Source organism: Herpailurus yagouaroundi, unplaced genomic scaffold, assembly GCF_014898765.1.
Source record: "Herpailurus yagouaroundi ecotype Mexico unplaced genomic scaffold, PumYag 28, whole genome shotgun sequence".
Classification (NCBI taxonomy): domain Eukaryota; kingdom Metazoa; phylum Chordata; class Mammalia; order Carnivora; family Felidae; genus Herpailurus; species Herpailurus yagouaroundi.
In genome coordinates this window covers 25,050,307-25,072,027 of record NW_024412376.1, presented here as the reverse complement: position 1 = coordinate 25,072,027, position 21,721 = coordinate 25,050,307, and the positions used below count along the sequence as shown (strand labels likewise).

Below are 21,721 nucleotides of genomic sequence, written 5' to 3'. Positions count from 1 at the left end.
TCAGAAATAATCTCCAGGGAGGCACGCAGTTAAATGTACATCATTATCATTTCTTTCCTCCCAGCGTTTGTGTTTATGAAGGAATTTGGTGTAATTATTGATTCCCATAGGCTTTTCTGATAGCTTATGGTCGCTGACAGTGTACTGCGTCTAAAAAAGAAATGAACTTTCAAGAAATCCTGAGGCTTAATTATGTTGTTTTTCTAACAGGAGATGCTGGATTAAGGTGAAGGTGAGGGGTGGCAGCATTGTTTTCATGCTTCTTTGATCTTTGAAGCCTTGTGAATTCTAGAACCAAACCTTTTCTTTAAGGTGTCTTATAGCACTCATCATAATTTTTAAACTGCCTCTGTCATTTTTTTTTTTTCTGCCCTTGTCATTTTTGATTGAAGTTTTCTTTCCCCTCCATTCGAAAGTTTGTGTTTCCCTATGTCTTGGGTCATTTTCTCTTGTCCACACATGTGTGCTCAAACCTGCTGCTTTCTCTCCCTACATTCCCTTCTCTTTTCTGCTTTCCTGTTTCTTTCCACAAGAGGGGATCTTATTTATGATCCTTGAATGCTTAATTAGTTCAGTGAGTAAAAGAGAGAGGTTGTATAGCACTTTTCTAGCAGGCAGTGACGTAGAAGAATGTCTGGCTTTAGTAGTAAATGTTGGTATGGAAATGACTTACCATTTGTGGGCAAAGTTACTGTAGATGACAAACTGGATGAGAACTTGGGCTAGAAGATCCCTATAACAAGCCCTTGCCATTGACTAACCTTTTTATGATCCCTCTTTTGTCTTGTCTTCCCTCAGCATCTTCTGTAATGTGTGTTCTACTTGTTTCCTGCATGAAGGTTGTGTCATCCCCCAGGGCAGAGCCTCTGTGTCCAGGCCACTCATGCCCATGACCAGCACTTCTATGCTTGTTGAATGAATGCTGCTAGGCCAGTGAGTCCTTTTTAGCAAGTACTGGTTGCTGTTAGCCAAAAGGGGTAACATTGTGACTCTTCTAGTCATGAGTGGAAATCGAAAAAGAAAACAAGATGCTCAGAAGCATGGATCAGAGGCACCTGGGTGCCTCAGTCTGTTGAACTTCTGCCTCTTGATTTTGGTTCAGGTCATGATCCTGGGGTCATGGGATTGACCCCTGTGTCAGCAGAGCCTGCCTGGGATTCTCTCTTTCTCTCCTTCTGCCCCTCTGTTCCTCTCTCCTCTCTCTCTCTCTTACAAAAAAACAAAAAAAACAAAAAAAACAAAAAAACACGGACCAGAAAAACCATGGAAAGCATCAGATACTGAACTTACAATGTCACAGGTATTATAGTTGGACACGTGGCACATTCAGTGTGGTGATGTGATTTTCAGGTGTAAGTGGGTAATGAAAGTACATATTATGGTTTGCTCAGGTAAGCTTTCAGGGGAGGTGATGAAATGTTGCAGGTCTGCAAGAAGCGGCGGATTGTGTTGCCTCCAAATACAATGAGTGGCAAGAAAATGGATGAATCTGTCTTGGCATTGGTATTTTCACAGTGTCTTGCTGTAGCGTTACTCTCACTCTTTTGTGTTTTAGGTGAGATGAGTGAGAGCCGAGCAAAGAGAGTTCGAATAAAAGAGGTAGATGGCTGGACCCTGAGGATGCTAATTGATTATGTTTACACTGCAGAAATTCAGGTTACAGAAGAAAATGTACAGGTAAGAATAAACACCCCATACCATTTAGCTCTTTGTATATGCCAGATTTTTAAGTCAAAAGAGCATACCCACAGTATACTTTTTGTACCAAAGTAATAGAATTCATTGTTAAAACTGAATTTCCAGGAGACATTTGGAATGTTTATATCTTTTGAGTAATGTTTCTGATTTCAGTGTCCTTTACAATCTTAAAGTTGTAATCTTTTAGTTCTCTGAGTGATGCTTGTTTGTGAAAATGCTGTCATACTCGTTTGTAACTACTGACTGATGCTGCCTACATTTCTTTGTTCCCTTGAGGTTCAAATCTATAGGGATGTTTTTGACTATCAGCGGTCTTTACTTCTTTTCCTGTTGCAGCATATAAGTGATTCTAGAGCTTAGCTAAAATTTGACATTGCATTTTCTCGCTTTCTGTAAAGAATAAATGTTTTGTAATCTATGATGTAAGTGAATAATACAGGTGCATAAAGCACAGAAAGTGAAGGTCCCAATTTTAAACTGCCCTTCCTTTTTCGCCCACTCCAGCCCACACACATTGATCCACTCTCCTTCCCAGAGGGTAGCTTCTGTTACCTGCTTGGTGTGAATTCTTTCAGACCATTTTTTGTGCAGTTTTATATATACATGCATTCACACACATGCGCAGTTTTTCTGAAACTTGCTTTTCTCACTGTACAGAGTTTCTTGAAGTTCTTTACACATCAATACATGTGGGTCTAATAGCCCGTTCTTTTGAATGGCATCCCATATGTTAATCAGCATATATGATTTTCCTACCTTTATAAAAATACTGCGTTGAATGAACATTTTTATATTTACATCCAAAATGTCATATAATAGACTTCTCAGATGTAATTGGTGGATCAAAAGGTACCTGCATGTTTTAATTTTTGATAGGCATGCCAAACTGCCATCTGAAAGTTTATATTTATTTACACTCCTTCCAACAGGTAAAGTGTGTCTTGAGGACAACAAAAAGAGGACTATTTCTTTTCTTTTTTTTTTTAATCTTTATTTATTTTTGAGAGAGAGAGAGAGAGAGAGAGAGAGAGAGAGAGAGAGAGACAGTCAGTCAGTGCAAGCGGGGGAGGAACAGAGAGAGGGAGACACAGAATCTGAAGCAGGCTCCAGGCTCCGAGCTGTCAGCACAGAGCCCGATGTGGGGCTTGAACTCACAAACCGTGAAATCATGACCTGAGCCAAAGTTGGAGGCCTAACCAACTGAGCCACCCAGGCGCCCCAAATTAGGACTATTTCTTAAGAAGTGGTCTGTAAATTCTACTTACTCAAATAGGAAAGTCTGAGCTCAGTCTTTTAACGCTTTTGTAATTAGTTGAAATAGGACGCAAAATATTTGAATTTGGAGACTGAAATCTTTGGACATGAACTTGCTAAGAATGCTCTTATTAAATCTGAAATATTGGCAGTGGTGAGGCCTTCTGGTGGTCTTTCATGGGTGGCCTCATTTGCCTTTGCTTGGCAATCCAGTTCATGACGGAAGGCATTTGAAAAAACCTTGATTGATATTCAAGTCATGTATAAAGGTGTGAACCACCTGCTAGGTGAACTTTTGTTTTAACCTGGAGGAAGGTGTTTGGTACATGTCAGGAGGTAACTACCACCATACGATCTCAATCTAATTTCTTCTGTATAGTTCTACTGTCTGCTGGATTCTAGGGCATCATTTTCAACAAGAAGTTATCTTGGTTTTCTTTTTCCTCCCTTTTTAAATTCATTTGAGTGCATGGGCCTTATTGTGCCCTATATCTGACCTTCAACAAATGAATTGCTGATTGATTTCTTTGATTCACGTAATATGTGACATGAGGGAAATTTGCAAAAGATGATTTAGGCCTGAGACAATAGACTGTGTGAATTCAGCACTGAATGCTGTTTGTAGTAGTTCTTGCAGTGGAGATATGGGCCTATGTGGAACTGGGAGAACACCTCGCCTCTCGTGTTTCTTTTAATAACTATCACATTCCAGTCCTGAAATATTAGTCATCACAGCCTTTCAGAAAACCTCTTGCCATGCTGATTTGCCTTTTGTATATGTGTTCAGCTCCTACAGGAATACATTCAAAGAGGTGTATTTGGCAGACTTGTTAAATGCTTAATATTCATGTAGTTTTTATTTTGAGGGGAAGGGGGAAGAGAACATAGGGGTACCTTAGTGTGCAAAGCCTTATTTTTGTCCATCGAAAAATACTTATTTTAGAAAAGGCAGTTTGGAAATAAAATTGATTAAAACAAGTTGCCTTTTCCGTAATTTTTCGGTGAAATACAAAGTAAGAGTTTACCTATCAAGATACACCAAACTGCTGTCTCCACTGTTTTTTGTATTTTTGCCTGTCTGTACTTTGTTAGATCTTTCTTATAAGTGCTGTTCACCTTAGGGAAAGGAGTGTTAGGGTGGAGGTATCTGGTGTTCTTATTAATGTTAAGCTAAAGTTTAAAGTGGCGCCAGCTGGACGCCCACCCTGACCCTATCTCTTTTGAGAGAACTGACTGTGGGGATAGAACTTCCTGTAATTCAAAAATTTGTTGTTGTAGGTATATTTTCTCATTACACCTAGAATCAAATCTCTTGTCAGGTCACCTCTCTTGTACCATGTTTCTGTTTTAGTAATAATAAAATACAATTTTAGGATAGCAGGTATCTTAGCCTTTTACTTTGCGATTGCATGTTTTGATGTAGAATCATAGTGCCATAGAGTGTTGGGGTCCAGCTGTCTTAGTTCGTGACAGAATAGGACCATAACCCTGGTTCTCCTGATTCCTAGTTTAGGGTTCCTTCTGTGAGTCTCCTATTACACAAAGTTAAAAAATATATAACAGCTATTTGAAGTAAAGGTTGTTAACTTTGAGTCAGAATGAGGAATGGATTAATTTGAAGCATTAGCTCCAAAAACAGTATAATCATTAGTGTTATATAAGTAATAGGACTTTAATTCTTGGCTGTTTATGATTTCCCTGATTTTTTGCTGTTGCTGTTGGGTTTTTTTTTTTGTTGTTTAGGTTTTTTAACTTTGGCTTTGAGTTTAGATATTTGCTTTAATTTATGGCAAGGTTGGGGAATAATTTGAGCCAAATGAATTTGTGTATTTTTTTAAAGGAGAAATAAAAGGAGAATATATATCTTACTATGACCATGCTTTTAATTGAACATTTTTTTGTTGCTGCTATTGAGTAATTTAGATTTAACTTGTGTCTAGATTTTCCAGTCAAATTTTATAAACTATACATCTGGGAACAGAGAAAATAAAGCCAAGGGCTATTATAAAGTAGTTTTTTAAATTTGGGGCTTATCGTGGATTCCTTTGAGAGTCTGATGAAAAACTATGGACCTTTTCCCAAGTAAAGTACATATAACCATTTATACGCAGAGTTTTGCATATACGCATATACTTTTAGAGAATTCATGTACTTTGTCTTTCTCCCTCCCTCACTCTCCCACTCTTAGGAATACTTGGAAAAAATAATATATATATATATATATATATATATATATATATATATATAAAATAAATATATATTAAATATAAAAATAAAATATAAAGTAATAAATATATAAATTATATACATTTATATGAATGAAAGGCTTTCACGTGAGTTTATTTTCAACTATGTGCTAGGTATTTTCCATAAATCTCATTTGATATTCATTACCTTTTTAGGTAGGTTTTACTCGATTTTGCAATTAAGGAAGCTAAAGCAGGTTAAGTAATTAGTTCATTATCATACAGCAACTGTTAAGTTGTCATGAACTAATAGCTGCTTAGAGAGTTTATAAATAAAAGTACCTTTTAACTCTTCTTCATTTTATGTGTTGATCAGCATTTTTGGAGACTTCTAAAGCAACTTGAATTTTTAAAAGCATTTACTTCATTGCTAAATTTGTGGTTTTATATACATTTTGACTTCTCAGCTTTTGGGTATTTGTTTTGGCTTGCTAAAAGTAGCTAAGAATCTTTTTCACTTGATGTAAGTGTGAAAAACAAAGGTACGGATGTTAATAGGCAGTGCCAATGTAAGTAAATTCTTATTCCCGAATTAATATTATGAGTGTTCATCTACAAGTTCTGTCTGCATTAGAACTTTTGTCATTTAAGAAGAACTTAAGCATCTCATAATTGTGAATGGATAGGTTTTAAACAGTTCAGGAAACTTCTATGTTTTGCATGAATTGAAATTGTTTGAAATAGAAAATCCAATCCTTTTAGAAAAGGAACAGAATTTAAATGAGAGTTTTTCAAGAGACATTTAAAATTAGCTTTTGGCGACAAACACACCAAAGTATTTTACACAATCTCAGTACAGTAGAAAATTCGACATAGTGTGTCCATTTTGCTGGTGGTGTAGGGCAGGTTTTTTTTTTGTTTGTTTCAGACCAGAAGTGCTGACAGAATGTTGTTCTACAGCGTTTTACCAGCCGGTCCTAAAAAGAAGACCTCGCAGAGAGGGGCATTCGCAGTAGGAGACCTGTTGATGTGGTTGACTGCTTGGTCAACAAAATATTGTTAAAGTGGAGAAATCATCAAACAAGGATACATGTATACCCCAGATATTTTATTTTAACCTAAAATATGCAACTGTACAATCGTATGGCAATCTTTTGTTGTAAAACTTAGTATGGTCAGCTGCTTAGAGAGCTATATGTGTTTTTACACATATGACATCATAATGATGGATCAACTCTAATTTTACAGTTTTTAAAAAAGTACAGCAAGAGCTGAGACACTTGAAATCTCAGTGCAAAGTCATCTTTCAGTTATACAATTTCTCTTTCCTTCCCCCATGTATAATTTGAGAAACCTTTTTTTTTTTTTTTTGCAGTAACATGTTGATCAAGTCATTCTAAAGCAGTCAACTTAGTTTTCATAGAAACAGCTCTCCTTTTACACTTACAGTTCATTGGATTATTTGTGTTTATTTAAATTATGTAATGTCATGGGGAGTCTAGGTGGCTCAGTCTGTTAAGTGTCAGAGTTTGGCTCAGGTCATGATCTCATGGCTCATGGGTTCGAGCCCAGCATCGGGTTCTGTGCTGTCAGCTCAAGCCTGGAGCCTGCTTCAGATACTGTGTCTCCTTTCTCTGTCCCTCTCCTGCTTGGCGCTCCATCTCTATTGGTCTCTCAAAAATAAACATTAAAAAAATGATTTCTTCTGACAGAGACTGTAACTATACACTTGGTTATGTTTTAACCTTAATTATAGTCACATTCCAGATCTGCTTTTTAGTTATCTTGATTGAATGACCACTTTCCATTCTTAGCCACACAATTAGAAGTTGCCTAAGTACCAAAGCAGTTCAGTAGAATGCTTATCTTGAGGGTGAACAAAACATCTATTGAGCAGTTTTGTAAATGTTTTTAGTTTAATAAATCATTAAAATTAAGTATATAATATTACATATTCAAATTATTACTGAATAACTCAGAAAATAATATGCAGCCCCCTTAGACTTGCTCCCTGCTAGAAAACTTTCATGTGCTAGTGGACTCTGGCTAATTATTGTATGAGAATTCAGAGTTCAAATCTTGAATTTAACCACTGACTTCAGGAATGGCCTTAAGGAAAACATTAACCTTTCTGCTTTTCAGCTATTATAAATAAGGCTAATACTACTTTGACATCTCACAGAAATGCTATAAAATATACCAGTTAAAGCTTATAAATATATGAAGTGCTCTATAAATGTTGAGCAGAAATAAGAAATGAGGCAGCAATAAAAAGTCTTGAGACCACGAGGAAGAAGAACCCACTGAGATTGTTTGGGATCATTGGGTTAAAGAAAATGGCTCGTGTAACCTTACCCTCATTTTTTATATTCTGAATCAGGAAATATATTTGTGACCAAAAAAAAAAAAAAAATCTTAATTTGCTATAGATTTCTCTCCACCCAACAAGACTTGTTTATTTGGTTAGTGTGGAGGCAGCACTCTGAGGTGATTGCAGTATAATTTGTAACACCCTTTTTTATTGGTTTGACATGCAGTGGCTCAAAGAAAAGTGGTATTTTTCCTAGCAGAGTTTATGGAAGCCTTATTGTTTTTTCCACCCATGTTCTCTTTTTCTTATGAGATAGAAAGGAAGTTCTTTGCGACTAAAAGAGTTTGGCAGGTGATGTGCTTAGAAAACACATGTTAAAAGGTAAAAAACAAAACAAAACAAACCCCCCCCCCAAAAAAACCCAAACATAAAAATGTATTGAATCAAACTTTGAGGATTAGTGGTTGTTTATGGAATTACAATGGGAAATCCTATTACTGAAATGAATTTGTCTGACATCCTAATACCCAGAAAACTCTTAACCTAGTATTTTATCACTTTACCAGAATAGTGATAATTTTGCTTTATTATTATCCAGAGGCCCCAAGTGGTGAATTTCTTTTATATTAATAATTACTGTAGGGGCACCTGGGTGGCACAGTAGGTTAAGCATCTGACTCCTGATTTCTGCTCAGGTCATGATCTCACAGTTCGTGAGATCAACCCCTTTTTGAGCTCTGGGTTGACAGTGTGGAGCCTGCTTGGACTTCTTTTTCCTTCTCTCTGCCTTCAACTTGCTCATGTATGTGTGCTCTCTCTGTCTCTCTCTCTCTGTCTCTTTCTCTCAAAATAAAATAAACTTAAAAAAATAATTACGGGACAATTTAAATTTATTTACAATTGAATTTTGATGTTAATTGTATTTTATTATATTTTAAGTCTGAACTTGGTAATCCTCATAATTTTAATGAAAATGCTTGACCAGCTAGAATATCTGTTCTTCAGTCATGCCAGTTAAATTGTGTTTTACTCTGTACAAGTTAAGAGTATAGAATAAATGAAAGCTTATCATTTAAAATTTAGTATAGAAGAAGCCATTGGAGTTCAGCTAGTTTGAGAAAAATCTAGAAGCTTTATCATAAGAACATGTTATAAAACTAGATAGACATCAAACTTAAAATGTTTTTTAAGTATTTGTTGAGAGAAAAGCTATGTACTCAGAAATATTAATAATTAAGGTACTTGTGGTTTTATGTTATTGAAATATATAATCTTTGAAGATGTCCATGGTTGAATCATCTTGTGAGTCATATTTTAATTAGCTTCATGGGGTGTATAGGAAGAATTTATCTTGATGAGCAAAAAATGACTCCATCCTGTTTATGACCTAGCATCTTATACCAGTGTTCTAATTTGAGCAGGGGAAAAAAGTTAGAAAAGTTAGATATATATCAAAGTCCTTATTAGGTGGATTTTTTTCTTGATCTTTGACCTTTATATCACATTGTTTAGGTTTGGAGCCTGCGTCGAGCATAGTACATCTGTGCCAGGTTGTTGCCAGTGTTCAGGGTCCCTTTCTTCAAACCATTTTAGGTGGTGAGAGCCTAGAGTGGTTGAATTCTCTGTGGTTCTGGCATATTTGGTTTGAAATAAGCCAAAGGTTTTGTAAATCCTAGCATTATTGACATACAGCTTTAAGAAATACTACCTTTTGGACCTCAAAGTCTTAATTCCAATGTCACATTAGAATGAATATGCTTCTGATCATCTGGTGTACATGTGTACATGTGCCTTTTCCCAGGATATATAATTTATGAAAACTTTATTTTTTTGTGAAAATAGAAGATAGCTGTATCACTAACATGTATTCAAAAGCTATTGTTTTAAATTAACTTTACAAATACTAGTATAGAGATTTGGTCATGTAAATACATTTTAATATGTTTTTGTTTATTTTCTTATTTGGGATTCTATCAGAGAGGATTATTATTTTCCATTTAAAAATTTTGTTTCATAATTTATAAATGCCTTCCACTGACTTCTGGTTAATCTTTGTGTGGGCTTAAAGCACTCATTTTTTTTTCCTAGTGGGCTATTGTTCGTACATCATGCATCTTAACTGTTCAGTTTGCTAAGTTTTAGCAAATGCACACACCAAATTAGGATATTGAACCTTTGTAATTTCAAGCTTCTTTCTAATAAATTTCTTACCCCTGACTCCAGGCAACCATTGATAAGATTTCTAAGTTTTGCCTGTTATTGAACTTTATATAAATACAATCACACAGAATGTATTCTTTTGAGGCTGACTTCTTTGGCACAACATAATATTTGTGAGATTTATCTGTGTTGCTGCAAGTTTCAGTAGTTACTTCCTTTTTATAAATACTGAGTGTTCCATTGTATGGGTTTATTGCAGTTTTGGGGGGTGATAATGGACCTGTATTTAACGTTTTGGATTGTCTTGGAGCACCTGGGTGGCTCAGTCAGTTGAGCGTCTGACTTCAGATCAGGTCATGATCTCGTGGTCTGTGGGTTCAAGCCCCACATTGGGCTCCGTGCTGACAGCTCAGAGCCTGGAGCCTGCTTTGGATCCTGTGTCTCCCTCTCTCTGGGCCCCTCCCCTGCTCAGTCGCGTGAGTGCACTCCCTCTTTCTCTCTCAAAAATAAATAAACATTAAAAAAATTAAAGTTTTGGGCTGTTATGAATAGGATTTAAGGCACTTTGATAAAGAATGTTGAGAAATACATAGTCTATAATTAAGCTGTAGTTAGGGTCAGGGAGAGGCTAATCAGTAAGATAGATAAAGTTATTAAATTGTCTATTAAATGTGATTTTTTTTTTTTTTGCTTGACATGTGCTTTCTTATCATATATTTTCTCACTTTTTATTCTCCAGCAATAATTTTATCCTGTGATCTCTCTTTCATGTCAAGCCTAGGGTTTGACAGTTTGGGAGATGATAGTATATGAATATTGATTACAGACATGGTTGGAAAGAGAGAATATAAAATAATTTTTGGTGAAAAATGACATGCAACAGAAAAAGTCATTTGTCTAAGGAGGAAGAGTGTGTTATGGATGTGCGTGTTTGTGTGCATACATGCATGGGTGTCTATGTGGTTTAAGTGTTATATTTGTGAAAACAAACAAAAATCTTCAAAAAGTATTATCAGTCTCTTTGGTCTTAAAAAATTCCACTGGAATAGACTTGGTAATGTGCAGGGGTGGAGAGGCTCTGAATAATAGAAATCAGTTTAGAAAGAAGATGGAGGGGCGCCTGGGTGGCGCAGTCGGTTAAGCGTCCGACTTCAGCCAGGTCACGATCTCGCGGTCCGTGAGTTCGAGCCCCGCGTCGGGCTCTGGGCCGACGGCTCGGAGCCTGGAGCCTGTTTCCGATTCTGCGTCTCCCTCTCTCTCTGCCCCTCCCCTGTTCATGCTCTGTCTCTCTCTGTCCCAGAGATAAATAAACATTGGAAATAAAAAAATAAAAAAAAAATAGAAAGAAGATGGAAAAGGAGTGGGCAAAGACAGAAAGGTGAGAGGGAGAGGGGAAGAGGGGAAAGACCAAGAGGGAGGAGAGGAAGAGGGAGTTGTGTATAATAAAGCAACACAGTACCCTGGAGAGTGATTTGGATTACTTTCCCTGGTCTAAGGAATGACTGCCACAGAAAGACAGTGAAGATAACTTATTGGGACAGTTTGGCATTTCTCATGCACAGTTGTAAATACATCCATGCAGCACCTTTGAAAAGCCGGAAGTGTCACTAGTCCCTCGTACTAAGACTCCTCACCTTTATTGATAACGTTGGCCCCTTAAACTTGCTTGCTTTTATTTGTTTCTTTAAAAAATATTTTTGAAGCCTGCTGACAGGACTTTTTGGTCCCTGTGTTCTTCTTTAGACAGTGCATTGATGCCTCAGTCTCACCACCAGTTTAAATTCTTTTTTTGGAAGGTGGATGTGGAATCACTGACAGTCTGTTGGTCTGTTCTTTGGTTATTCATGAAATTCTGAGGTTGTGGAAAGGAAGAATCCTGGAGAATCCAGGGGAGATACAGGGGAAATTTTGATCTATAATAGGAGTAAAATGCATGATCAGTTAGTCAAGAGACTAGTACTCATGTTTTTTTATTTGTAGTGATTTTGGAGAGGAAGGACTAAAGGAGAGGAAATTAAAGTGGATTAATTCTGATAAATGGTAGCGGAAATAGAATAAAATATTCATTGAGGAAGAAGGGGCTGCCTACCTTCCCTGTTCCAGCCACTTTGCTAAAGTACTGATCTCATTTAGTTTTTACAACATCTTGGACACAGAATTGTTTTTTACAGCTTAGAGAATTGCAGCTCAGAAGGGTTAAGTGGTTTTCTTGGCTCACACGGCTAGCACTCAAGACCAGAGTTCTCTGCCTCTTGAGCCTGTGGTATGGTTTCCATTCTCCATTCTTTTCATGCTAACTCTATTCTGCCCCTGAGGCTTTATAGGAATTTAGTGACAGATGGGGATTAAAATCTATAGCTCTTGAGTCCTCCAGTGCCTCTAGACTTTATTTTTATTTAAAAAAATTTTTTTTTGTTTATTTATTTTGAGGGAGAGAGAGAAAGCGAAAGAACAAGGGAGGGGCAGAGAGAGAGGGAGAGAGAGAGAATCCCAGGCAGGCTCTGCGCTATCAGCACAGAGCCTGATGCAGGACTCAAACTCACGAACTGTGAGAGCACAACCTGAGCCAAAAACAAGAGTCAGATGCTTAACCGACGTCACCCACGTGCCCCTAGATTGTAGACTTTGAGATCCAAAGACCACTTTGAAGGGCTGGAGTTCTGGGATGATGGAAATTACACATGCCCTTACTAAATGGAAGCACTACCTATTAGAATCCAAGCTCTAGGATGGCTGGTATATTTGTACATTCTGTTTACTGCCATTGCCCTAGAACCTACACTAGTGATTGGACCCTAGACTATGTGCTCAATAAGTATTTCTTAGGTGAGTAATCAGGAACTGCCCATAGGATAGGCATGTTTGATGAATAGAAGTTGAGCCCGGCAGGAGGTCCTTGCAGAACAAGAGGAGAAGGGAGCCTGGGAACAAGGCTTTATTTTCTGGGCTGGCACCCAGGGGCAGCATTTCAGCCTCCAGGAGAACTGCTCCATGCACAGTGAAGTAGGGCCACATTGCTGATGCCCACTAGGAGAGGGTCCTAGTTACAGGAAGGTGGGCTGGAACTTTGTCCAGGAAACAAAGCATCAAAGTACCCAGTGTCACATTAGCACTGACATGAAGTCGACCAGGTTGTGCTGCTTGTTAGTTAGAGCCCAGACGTTCTCTCTGATTAGAGACAGGATTGGATCCAGATCCAGTGCTGCCAGCTATAGAACTGAAAGATGCGAGGGCAGGGAGTCAATCTGTTGTTAAAAAGACCAGTACACCACTGTCTCTACGTCCATTATGTGTTAGAAAAAATAAATTGTGTGGAAATGTTCTGTTGTTTGTTTTTTCTCTGTCAACATTGTTTTACTAATCAAGTTCCTTGAGATCAAAGGAACTTGATGTCTATTAAGTTTTTCTAATATGAGTATAGGTTAGAGCAGTGTGTCAATCCAATTTTATAATATTGTATGTTATTGAAAATATTTTAGAAATATTAGTTTTTTAAAACCATTATTAGTCTTCATTGTCATTGATTATAATGTTTCATCATGTGGTTTAACATAATGCACTTAATTGTTGCCATATTGTTAAATCCATAGTTGTTTCTGGTTTTTCCCCCAGGAACTCTTATAAATAATGCTAAAGTAAAATTTATGGATTTAGTCTGTTCCAATTTTTGAACTATTTTCTCAGGGTAGATTTTCAGGAACTTACTTCCAGTATCAAATGCTTTAAACTTTTATATTTTTTGGTACCTTTGATGAATACTGCCTATTTCCTTTCTTTAAAAAAATTTTTTAAATGTTTATTTGTATTTGAGAGAGAGAGAGAGAGAGAGAGAGAGAGAGAGAGAGAGTGCACAAGTGGGAGAGGGGCAGAAAGAGACCAAGACAAAATTGGAAGCAGGTTCCAGGCTCTGAGCTGTTAGCACAGAGCCTGACATGGGGCTTGAACCCACAGGCCGTGAGTTCATGACCTGAGCTGAAGGCGGACGCTCAACTGACTGAGCCACCTAGGTGCCCCTTGTCTATTTCCCTTCTAAGAGAGTTGACTAGTTTACAGTGAAGGCAAAAATGGGATAGGGGCCAAGGCTTACTGTACCTTGACCTGAATATATGTCGTTAAAAGTAGCAATAGTTATAAAATGCGGTCTCATTATTTTAATTTATATTTACTTAATAACTAGTGGGATATCAAACATATTTCCCATTTTCTTTTTTAAAAATATTTATTTTGGGGAGAGCACAAGCGGGGGAGGGGCAAAGACTGGGGAACAGATGATCCAAAGTGGACTCTGTGCTGACAGCAGCGATCCCAATGTGGAGCTCAAACTCACGAACTGCAAGATCATGACCTGAGCTGTAGTCGGATGTTCATCCAACTGAGCCACCCATGTAGGTGCCCCTGTATTTCCCTTTTTCACATGCTGTGTTTGTTCTTTTCCAAAGTGTCCTGGATTGTATCTTTTACTTTGGGAATATTTGCTCAAAAAGGAAAGCAACCTTATGCTCTTTGGAAATGATCTGTCATAGAACATCATCTTGTGAGGGAGAAAGGAAATCCTGGCATTCTCTTGTCATGGGATTGGATGTTGGATTCAATCCGAGAAGCAATGCCTTGAATTGGAGCTCATGCTCTACTCTACCATGTGTCAGGCACTGTGTTGAATGGTAGGCCATCTTATTTAATTTTTTTCAACAACTCTACAAGGTAGGTGCTGTCTTTGTTATACATTTGAGCCACTGTTGAATAAGTTAGAAATTTTAGAGAAAACTTAGGTTAAAAAGAATGGAAAAAGCAGTTGTTAAAAGGGTAGTATAGGATAGGTGGTTTTCAGCCTGTGGGAAAGCCACATTGCCCACATATTTCCTCTTTCCATACTTCTTTTGCTTTTCGCTTCATTTGTTATACCATTGGAAATGACCTCAGTTACAGATGTATTCTGCTGAAGAGTTAGCATCTCTTAAAACGTTAAATATCCCTGGAAGGGATTTGTCCTGGAAGGTGATGCATTATTAGCAATTAGTATGAATTAATAATAAGACGGCTTTCATTTTGACTCTGCTGGCAGTAGCTATCCCGAGGGATGGAGCTTGGGGTGCGGGGTGTTGGGAGGAGAGAGGTGAGGTCAGTATATTTACAGGATGAAACACTTAGCAGTCAGGAAAGGCAGATCTGTGTGGAGAACCATAGCTGGGTGCACAGAGCAGAGGCTGACTCCTGGTGGCCAAGGTTTAGGGCTTTGAGTTGTAAAAGTGTGAATGAGGTGGCAGGATGCCAAGGGCGCACACTTCCTATTTCAAAATTCTGCCCCCAGCCAGGCCTGCACCCCAGAAGGAGGAAGGAAGCTTTCTTTCTCCTTCTTTCCTGCACCCAGTGCCCCATAGGGTCACAGCAGTCAAGTAGTAATATTATATTCTTTGATATTGTGATTTATAACTTTTCAATACTGTTTCTATGATTAAATGAGTAGTAAGCAGCCAATTGAAAAAGTAAACTTGTGAAACATGACTTATTTATAATTTGGAGACTAAATGCAGATTTTGGAAGATATATGCTAATGAAAGTTATAGGTTTTCTTTCGTAGTGAGACTTTTTTGGTCCAACAACATAGAGCTTCTTTAAGTTTGGGGATAATTTCTTCTGTCTCTGTGTGCTCTTTGAACAGCTGTCTCCTTTTTTGTTTCCAGGTCATTCCTGACACACAAGGCCCTTCCTTACTCTGTAAACAAACAGGTGCTTCTCATGTGAATATAAAATGGCTGGGAAATTAATAAAAAACCTTCTTTTTAGCAGTAAACCTACTGTAAAGTTAACAGTGACTGAGCTGTTTCATATTTGCATACTTTCATAGACATCTGGAAATCTTGTCTATGGAGCAGTCAGACCCCTTGGTAGTCTCTTCTAATAAACACACTGCTAATGGCTCAGGATTTAAAAGACTTACTACATAAATTATTTCCCCCTATGGAGTAAATGCCCGAGCTGAAAATAAATTGCAGATCCTAATAGCCAAGCAGAAGGAGTGTACTTGTCTAAGTGAAACATCTTCTGTATAATTTGGCTTGTCAAACAAAGTGAAGTAGGATGAAAGCATCTTACTTTAAAATGTGCAGCTGGTGTAAGAGTGTCACACGGGTGCTAATTGTTTGTCTCGGGTGTCTTCTGTGTCTAGTGTTCTACTTGTCTTCTCTAATCAGTGGTAGCTTTTCCCCTGCTTCTTTTGTTCATTGCAGAAAATGTCTCCACAGTGTAAAATGCTTAGGCTTTTATTGTCTCCCTATTTTGGAAATCAGCATATCTAGGTGAAAATAAATTTTTTCTATTTGCTGAAGTGATAGATTTTAAGTTTATTTAATCAGCTGGTCATGTTCTATTACTTCATGTTTTTCCCAGCACTTGGAGATAGCGATATTCACGTGAACAGGAAGAGTAATAGTGTGTAGAGCCTCCATAACACTCTGCAGAACACTGGTTTGATGATCATAGGCCTTTGAGACTCCTGATACTCAGAATACAGGTCAAACTGAAATAATGTCTGACCAGCGGTGGGTGATAATTATTCAATAAATAGCTCCCTTCACCATTGCTATATTGCCTGGAGTTCTAGAGATCCAGAAAGACAGTCTTTTGTTTGTTTCTCCCCAACTTTCTCTTAAATAATATGTGACTATTTAAATGGTACATATTCATTATTGAAAATTTAGGAAATGCAAATAAAAAGAAGTAAATAGAAAGTCTTAACACTACCACTAACCAGAGATGGTCCCTGTTAACAGTTGCAGTATATTTATATTCCTCTAGTGCTCTTTATGTTGTTGTGTTTGTGTGTTTACAAAGAAGCGGATTGTATTGTATATTTTGTTTAGAAATTATCTTTGTATACTGAATGTATTAGGAATATTTTTCCAGGTCATTAGATATGTGTTTATTGTATGTCTTTTAATATTTACAAAGTATTCAATTTTACTGATAGTACAGAATCTACTTCATTTGTCTCTTGTTATTGGACATTTGAGTTCTTTTCAATTTTAATAGTATAAACAGCACTATAATTCATATTCTTATAACTAAGTATATTCACATTTACAGCTTATTCCATGTGCAGTGTAATGGCCTGGGGTTTCCCTGAAAGCAAGATTTCATACAGTTAGTTTATTTGGAAAGTGATCCAAGAGAGCAACAGTGAATGAATAGGGAATTTGAATTGGAAAGGAGGGAAAACCAATTCAAAGTGTGGTGTAGATCTGGTCACAGCTAAAATGTAAGATGTTTGTTCTTACTAGGACCTTCTGAGGAGATTTATGAAATGTGTCTCACAAGTATCTGCTTGGGAATAAAGAGGAGAAGCATTTAGCTGTCATCTTTCCTTAGACCATTCTCCATAGGTTAGGGTGACCCCATAAGCATTATTTCCCCTGTGCTTCCAGATAGCGCAGGTGTGAGTCCCCAGTGCATTCCCTGGCTAGGAAGGCAGAGAGAGCTATGGTAGGAGGTGGGGTGAGGCACAGTGAAGTTACATTTTCACAAAGGTGATCAAAGTCTACTTGGACCTGGTTGCTGCAGTGTTGGCTTGAGCAAGAGTTGGGGCTGAAAGGATTTGCAGTAGGTCACAGATGTCCCATATAGACACAGCCTAGAAATACAGTTTGTATTTCTGGGTTAAAGGACATCCAAATTTGTATCTCTTTTAAAATACAAATACCTATGAGAGTAACACGTCAATTTACATTCAGGTTGATTCATTTATTATACATCTAGATATTCTTGTAGTGCCTGAGGTTACAAGGGGGGGTAAACAGATGTGGTCCCAGAGCATATATTCTTTTGCAGAGAGAGAGACAGTAAACATGAGAGCAGATACATAAAATCATTTCTGACATTGGTGAGTGTTACAAAGCAGATGAAATGGTGTGATGCTGTTAGTAGTGACCTGAAAGGGACTGAGAGATCATGATGAAAACACCAGGGTCTGAGTGGAGAAGCTCCAGGTTGATAGAATAGAACTAAAGGGGAGACAAGGGAGGAGGCTGCTGGAGGGAGAGGTAAAGGCTGGGCCCCAAGACACACTGCCAACTTTGTATTTTTTCTTAGGGCTCAACATAATCGAGAGAAATATTTCAGCTTTTGGAGTGTGGCCGTCCCTTTAGTATATATGGGAATAGAATATATGGTAATTAATCACTTTTTGATTCTTAGAATACATCATTAACATTTGTATTATATAACAAATATAATTGCTTTTTCTTTGATGTTTTAGAATATACTTTAGATCATAGAGCACCGTAGGGTTATTTTAATCAATTTCAGGGTTAATACTAGCGTATGGAAAAATGGAACAAGTGGAAATTTCCATTGGGTCATAATGCTATGTGGCTGGAGGTTTATTGTGTCAATATGATTCCACTTCATATAAGAAGTAGCACTATTCAGCTGTACCTTTGCTCTAGGGAGCTCAGAAAAATTAGTTTTAAAGGCACAAATTTATTCTTCAGACCTCTTAATTACAATGCCCAAGATATTTTTGTGACCTAAATAACAAATTAAGAAACCACTTCTTTACATTGCTGGGTGTTACCGACATTTGTTACTAAGAGTAGAGTTTATCCACTCTGTAGAAAATATGCCATGGGACTGTGATAGCCCCAGGTTAAAGCCCTTCCTTCCTTTTAGTGGTATGTAAAAACCGTAAAAATCAGAATGCTATCAGATATTGAAGGATTAATGTGACCTCTCAATTCAGAGTTTTCTAAAGTTTAGTAATTTGTGTGTACTTTCATGATTTTGCTATATTCTATACTGCTGACACTGGTAAATACTTGATGTTTTCTCTACATTGGCTCAGTTCTTGTTTAAATAAATCATATTTAAAATCGTATTCCTAACTATTGACATCAGAATGTTTATGTGTGCCATCTAAAAGCGTTACAACTCACTTTGGTTAAATACTGCTCTTAGAGCGGACTCTACCTGTTCCATATGAGGTGTGTGACTTTGGGCAAGTTACCCATCTTCTCCAACCCTCTATATTCACTTGTGTGAAATGGAGACAGTCAGATATTATTGCATGTCAAGTGCTTAGCACAGTGCCTGAGGTAGTAATTACTCAGTAAATGGAAGCAATTGCAAGAATGGGTTGTTGAAATGATTGTGGTCTTTATTACTCTTGCTTAAAAGAGCAGTATTGGAGATTTAAAAATTGGACAAGCACTTCCATTCTGCACCTACAGATAGGGCCCAAGGTAGTAGAAAGAACAATAGACCAAAGAGTTGGTAAATTTGATTATATGCTCAGCTTTCCACTGACCAGCTGTATGACTTGGTCATGTCTTCTGGCTTCCTCTGGGATTTGATTTCTTTATCAGACAAATTAGAAGGTTTGATTTGATTTGATCTCGAGGCAACCAGCTCACAGGCTGCCAACTGAGTGGTTCTGATTGTGAGAGGTGGTTCCTCTGAAATTAGAAGCATTTTTATTTTGTTTTGTTTTTTGCTGGCTATCTAATACATAAAGTAGGTGTGGCCCTGGCTGCTTTCCTGTTTTCAGCATGAGTGACTGTGGGTCATGTTAGTAAGCCTGGGCTAGTTATTCATTGTTTTTGAAGCTGTACATAATTAATACTTAGGAGCTATTGAAATTTAGTCCTAGTAAAATTATGTCATAAAACTGAGGCAATTTTAAAGGATTTACTGACAACGAAATTATGAGTAAGCTTCTTTTATACATTTGACTAACCTTTAAGGTGCATTTAATATATATTGTTTGCCAAACATGGAACCACTACACTCATCATTGTCATTTAAAAATTAAAATTATACGTGAGTTTCTAGCTACGTGGCTTACAATCGGAATAACTTTTCTATTCCTGGTGTATATATTACACAGTTTTATGAATTTCAGTCTCCTGATGAGGTAGATCTGGGCTTGGTATAATGAAGTTGCAAATAATGAAACAAAAATTTTAAAAGCTTGCTGTAGCTGCTTTTCTTAGATGGATATATATACACGTGAGGGAGTAGATGTATTAGTTAGCATAGTATGAATCAGTCACTAATTTTTTTCACTGAAGAATGTATTTTAGAAACTGTCCCATTCATATAGTTTCCTCATTCTTTTGAATGACTGCAGAGTATTCCATTGAATGGATGATATTGTTTAATTGGTCTCCTCACAATGGACATTTAGGCTTTACCCTCACTTTTGCTATTACCCAGAGTAGTGCTCCAAGTGCTCCAAATAATGTCTTGAGCATGTGAGATTTTGTGCATTTATCAGTGTATCTATAGGTTAAATTGCTGGGTTAGAGGATTGTGCATTTGTATTTTTTTCTTTTAATTATTTGAGAGAGAGGGAGAGACGCTGTGAATGGGGGCGGGGGGGGGGGAGGAGAAGAAGAGCGAGAATCTTAAGAAGCTCCACACTGCGTGAAGCCCAGCACAGTGCTCAGAGTCATGGCTTTGGGCTCATGACCTGAGCAGAAATCAAGAGTCAGCTACTCAACCGACTGAGCCACTCAGGCGCACCCGTGCATTTGTAAGTTTGACTGAAATGGGCAAATTGTTTTTCAAGAACGTTGAAGCCAGTGCCTACCACCAGTGCATGAGTGAGCTCATTTCTGCTCAGCCATGTTTTTCCCCCAAAGCTCCTGCCTTTTCTACATTACCAAGCAGTTTGAATACTACTCTACCTCACTGGATTGTCCCTGGGAAAATGCTGATCAGATGGGTGATCATTACTACTTGTGCAAATTTCACAGAGATTGAATCTTACACTGAAGACCACTTTCTTAACTGTATGTGTTCGCTGAATTAAATGGCAGCACTCTTAAGCATCTTGGAATGTATTTTATGTTGCTTCAGAGCACAATTATACGCGTGTGGGAAAACCTCCCATTTGCAAATTATCAACAACTAAAGGTTTCCATGGAGATCATTTCTCATAACGTAATGAAACACACTATACATATTATACAAAAGATTTGGCCATAAACAGCATTATTTGCACTTTATTTTTCTTAAACTCAGAAGGAAAAGCCCATTAGATACTGTTTGTATGTTTTTAGAGAAAACTATTAGTTGGTACAGTTGCACTAAAACATAAAGTTATTTTCTCAGTCTTTAATTCATGACCATTTGTATGCATGTGGGTTAACACACATGTAGCCTTTAGATTTGAGAGGTAATACTGTGGTTCCTTAAAAAAAAAAACAGAGTAGTTTCTGTTATGCAAAGACACAAACATATTCTTTCTTTTCCACATTTAGGACTTATTACATAGATACAGGAAAATTATAAAACATTTCTAGAACTACTGTTTCTTTTCTCTTTTTCCCTTTGGGCTACAGCTTGGCAGAAATAAGAGTCAATTCCTGAAGGAACTTAGGTTTTATTTATTTTTTTATGCTAATGTGATCTTTTCTAAAATTGACCATTGTTCTAATAGTTGAGGCTTATTTTTTCTTTTGCCTTTGTAAAAGAGCAGCAGATGTTCAAGAACTTCATTTTTTATAAGTTTTCCCACTTAATTTGACTTTCAGATGTGATACTTAACATAGCTTCACACTGATTCACTTACATGAAAAAGCATTTCCATTATTGACCTATTTGAAAAGTAGTTGTGGTATTGAATATAGTATTTATAGTAAAGATACTGGTTAAGTCCCATAGAAAAACCTATAATTAATACAAAATCTCGTGGAGTTACTCAAATAAAAATACAAATTAAAAAGTTAATATTAGGTAATTACCTTTTGTGTTTTCTTTTTTAGCACATATATTACATTTGAGAGAAACTGCTTGTACAGAGACTGTTGAGTTTAAAACTGCTCCGTCCTCTTAAGGAAAGCAGCTTGTTGTGCTCTTCAGACAGTGGGAGAACAAAATGAGGCTTTGTTGTGATATGTATTACTTTGGGCTCATGCCTTCCCTACAAATCGCTGAAACTCATGACTGCTTGAATTAAGGGGCAAAAACATTTTCACTGAACCGTATAGCACCCCCTAGCATCCTAATAATTTATATTTTTAAAATTCAAAGGTGCATTTGGTTTATGCTTATAAACAGAACCATTAATCTAATATGATCTCCTATCTCTTATATTCTTACGGCCAGGAAGAGATCC

The 21,721-nt window shown here is 37.2% G+C and overlaps 1 protein-coding gene across 4 annotated transcripts in view; it reads left to right on the top strand.

The window, feature by feature from the left end:
* Window positions 1–21,721, top strand: part of KLHL2 (kelch like family member 2) — a 104,875-nt gene that overhangs the window by 34,567 nt on the left and 48,587 nt on the right. For 3 of the 4 annotated variants that reach the window (XM_040471104.1, XM_040471096.1, XM_040471090.1), the window contains exon 3: window positions 1,556–1,677. The exons of the other annotated variant lie outside the window; for it this stretch is intronic. In XM_040471104.1, the coding sequence (XP_040327038.1) occupies window positions 1,556–1,677 (122 nt within the window). The remainder of the gene's footprint in view (window positions 1–1,555; window positions 1,678–21,721) is intronic. 4 annotated transcript variants of the gene reach the window in all.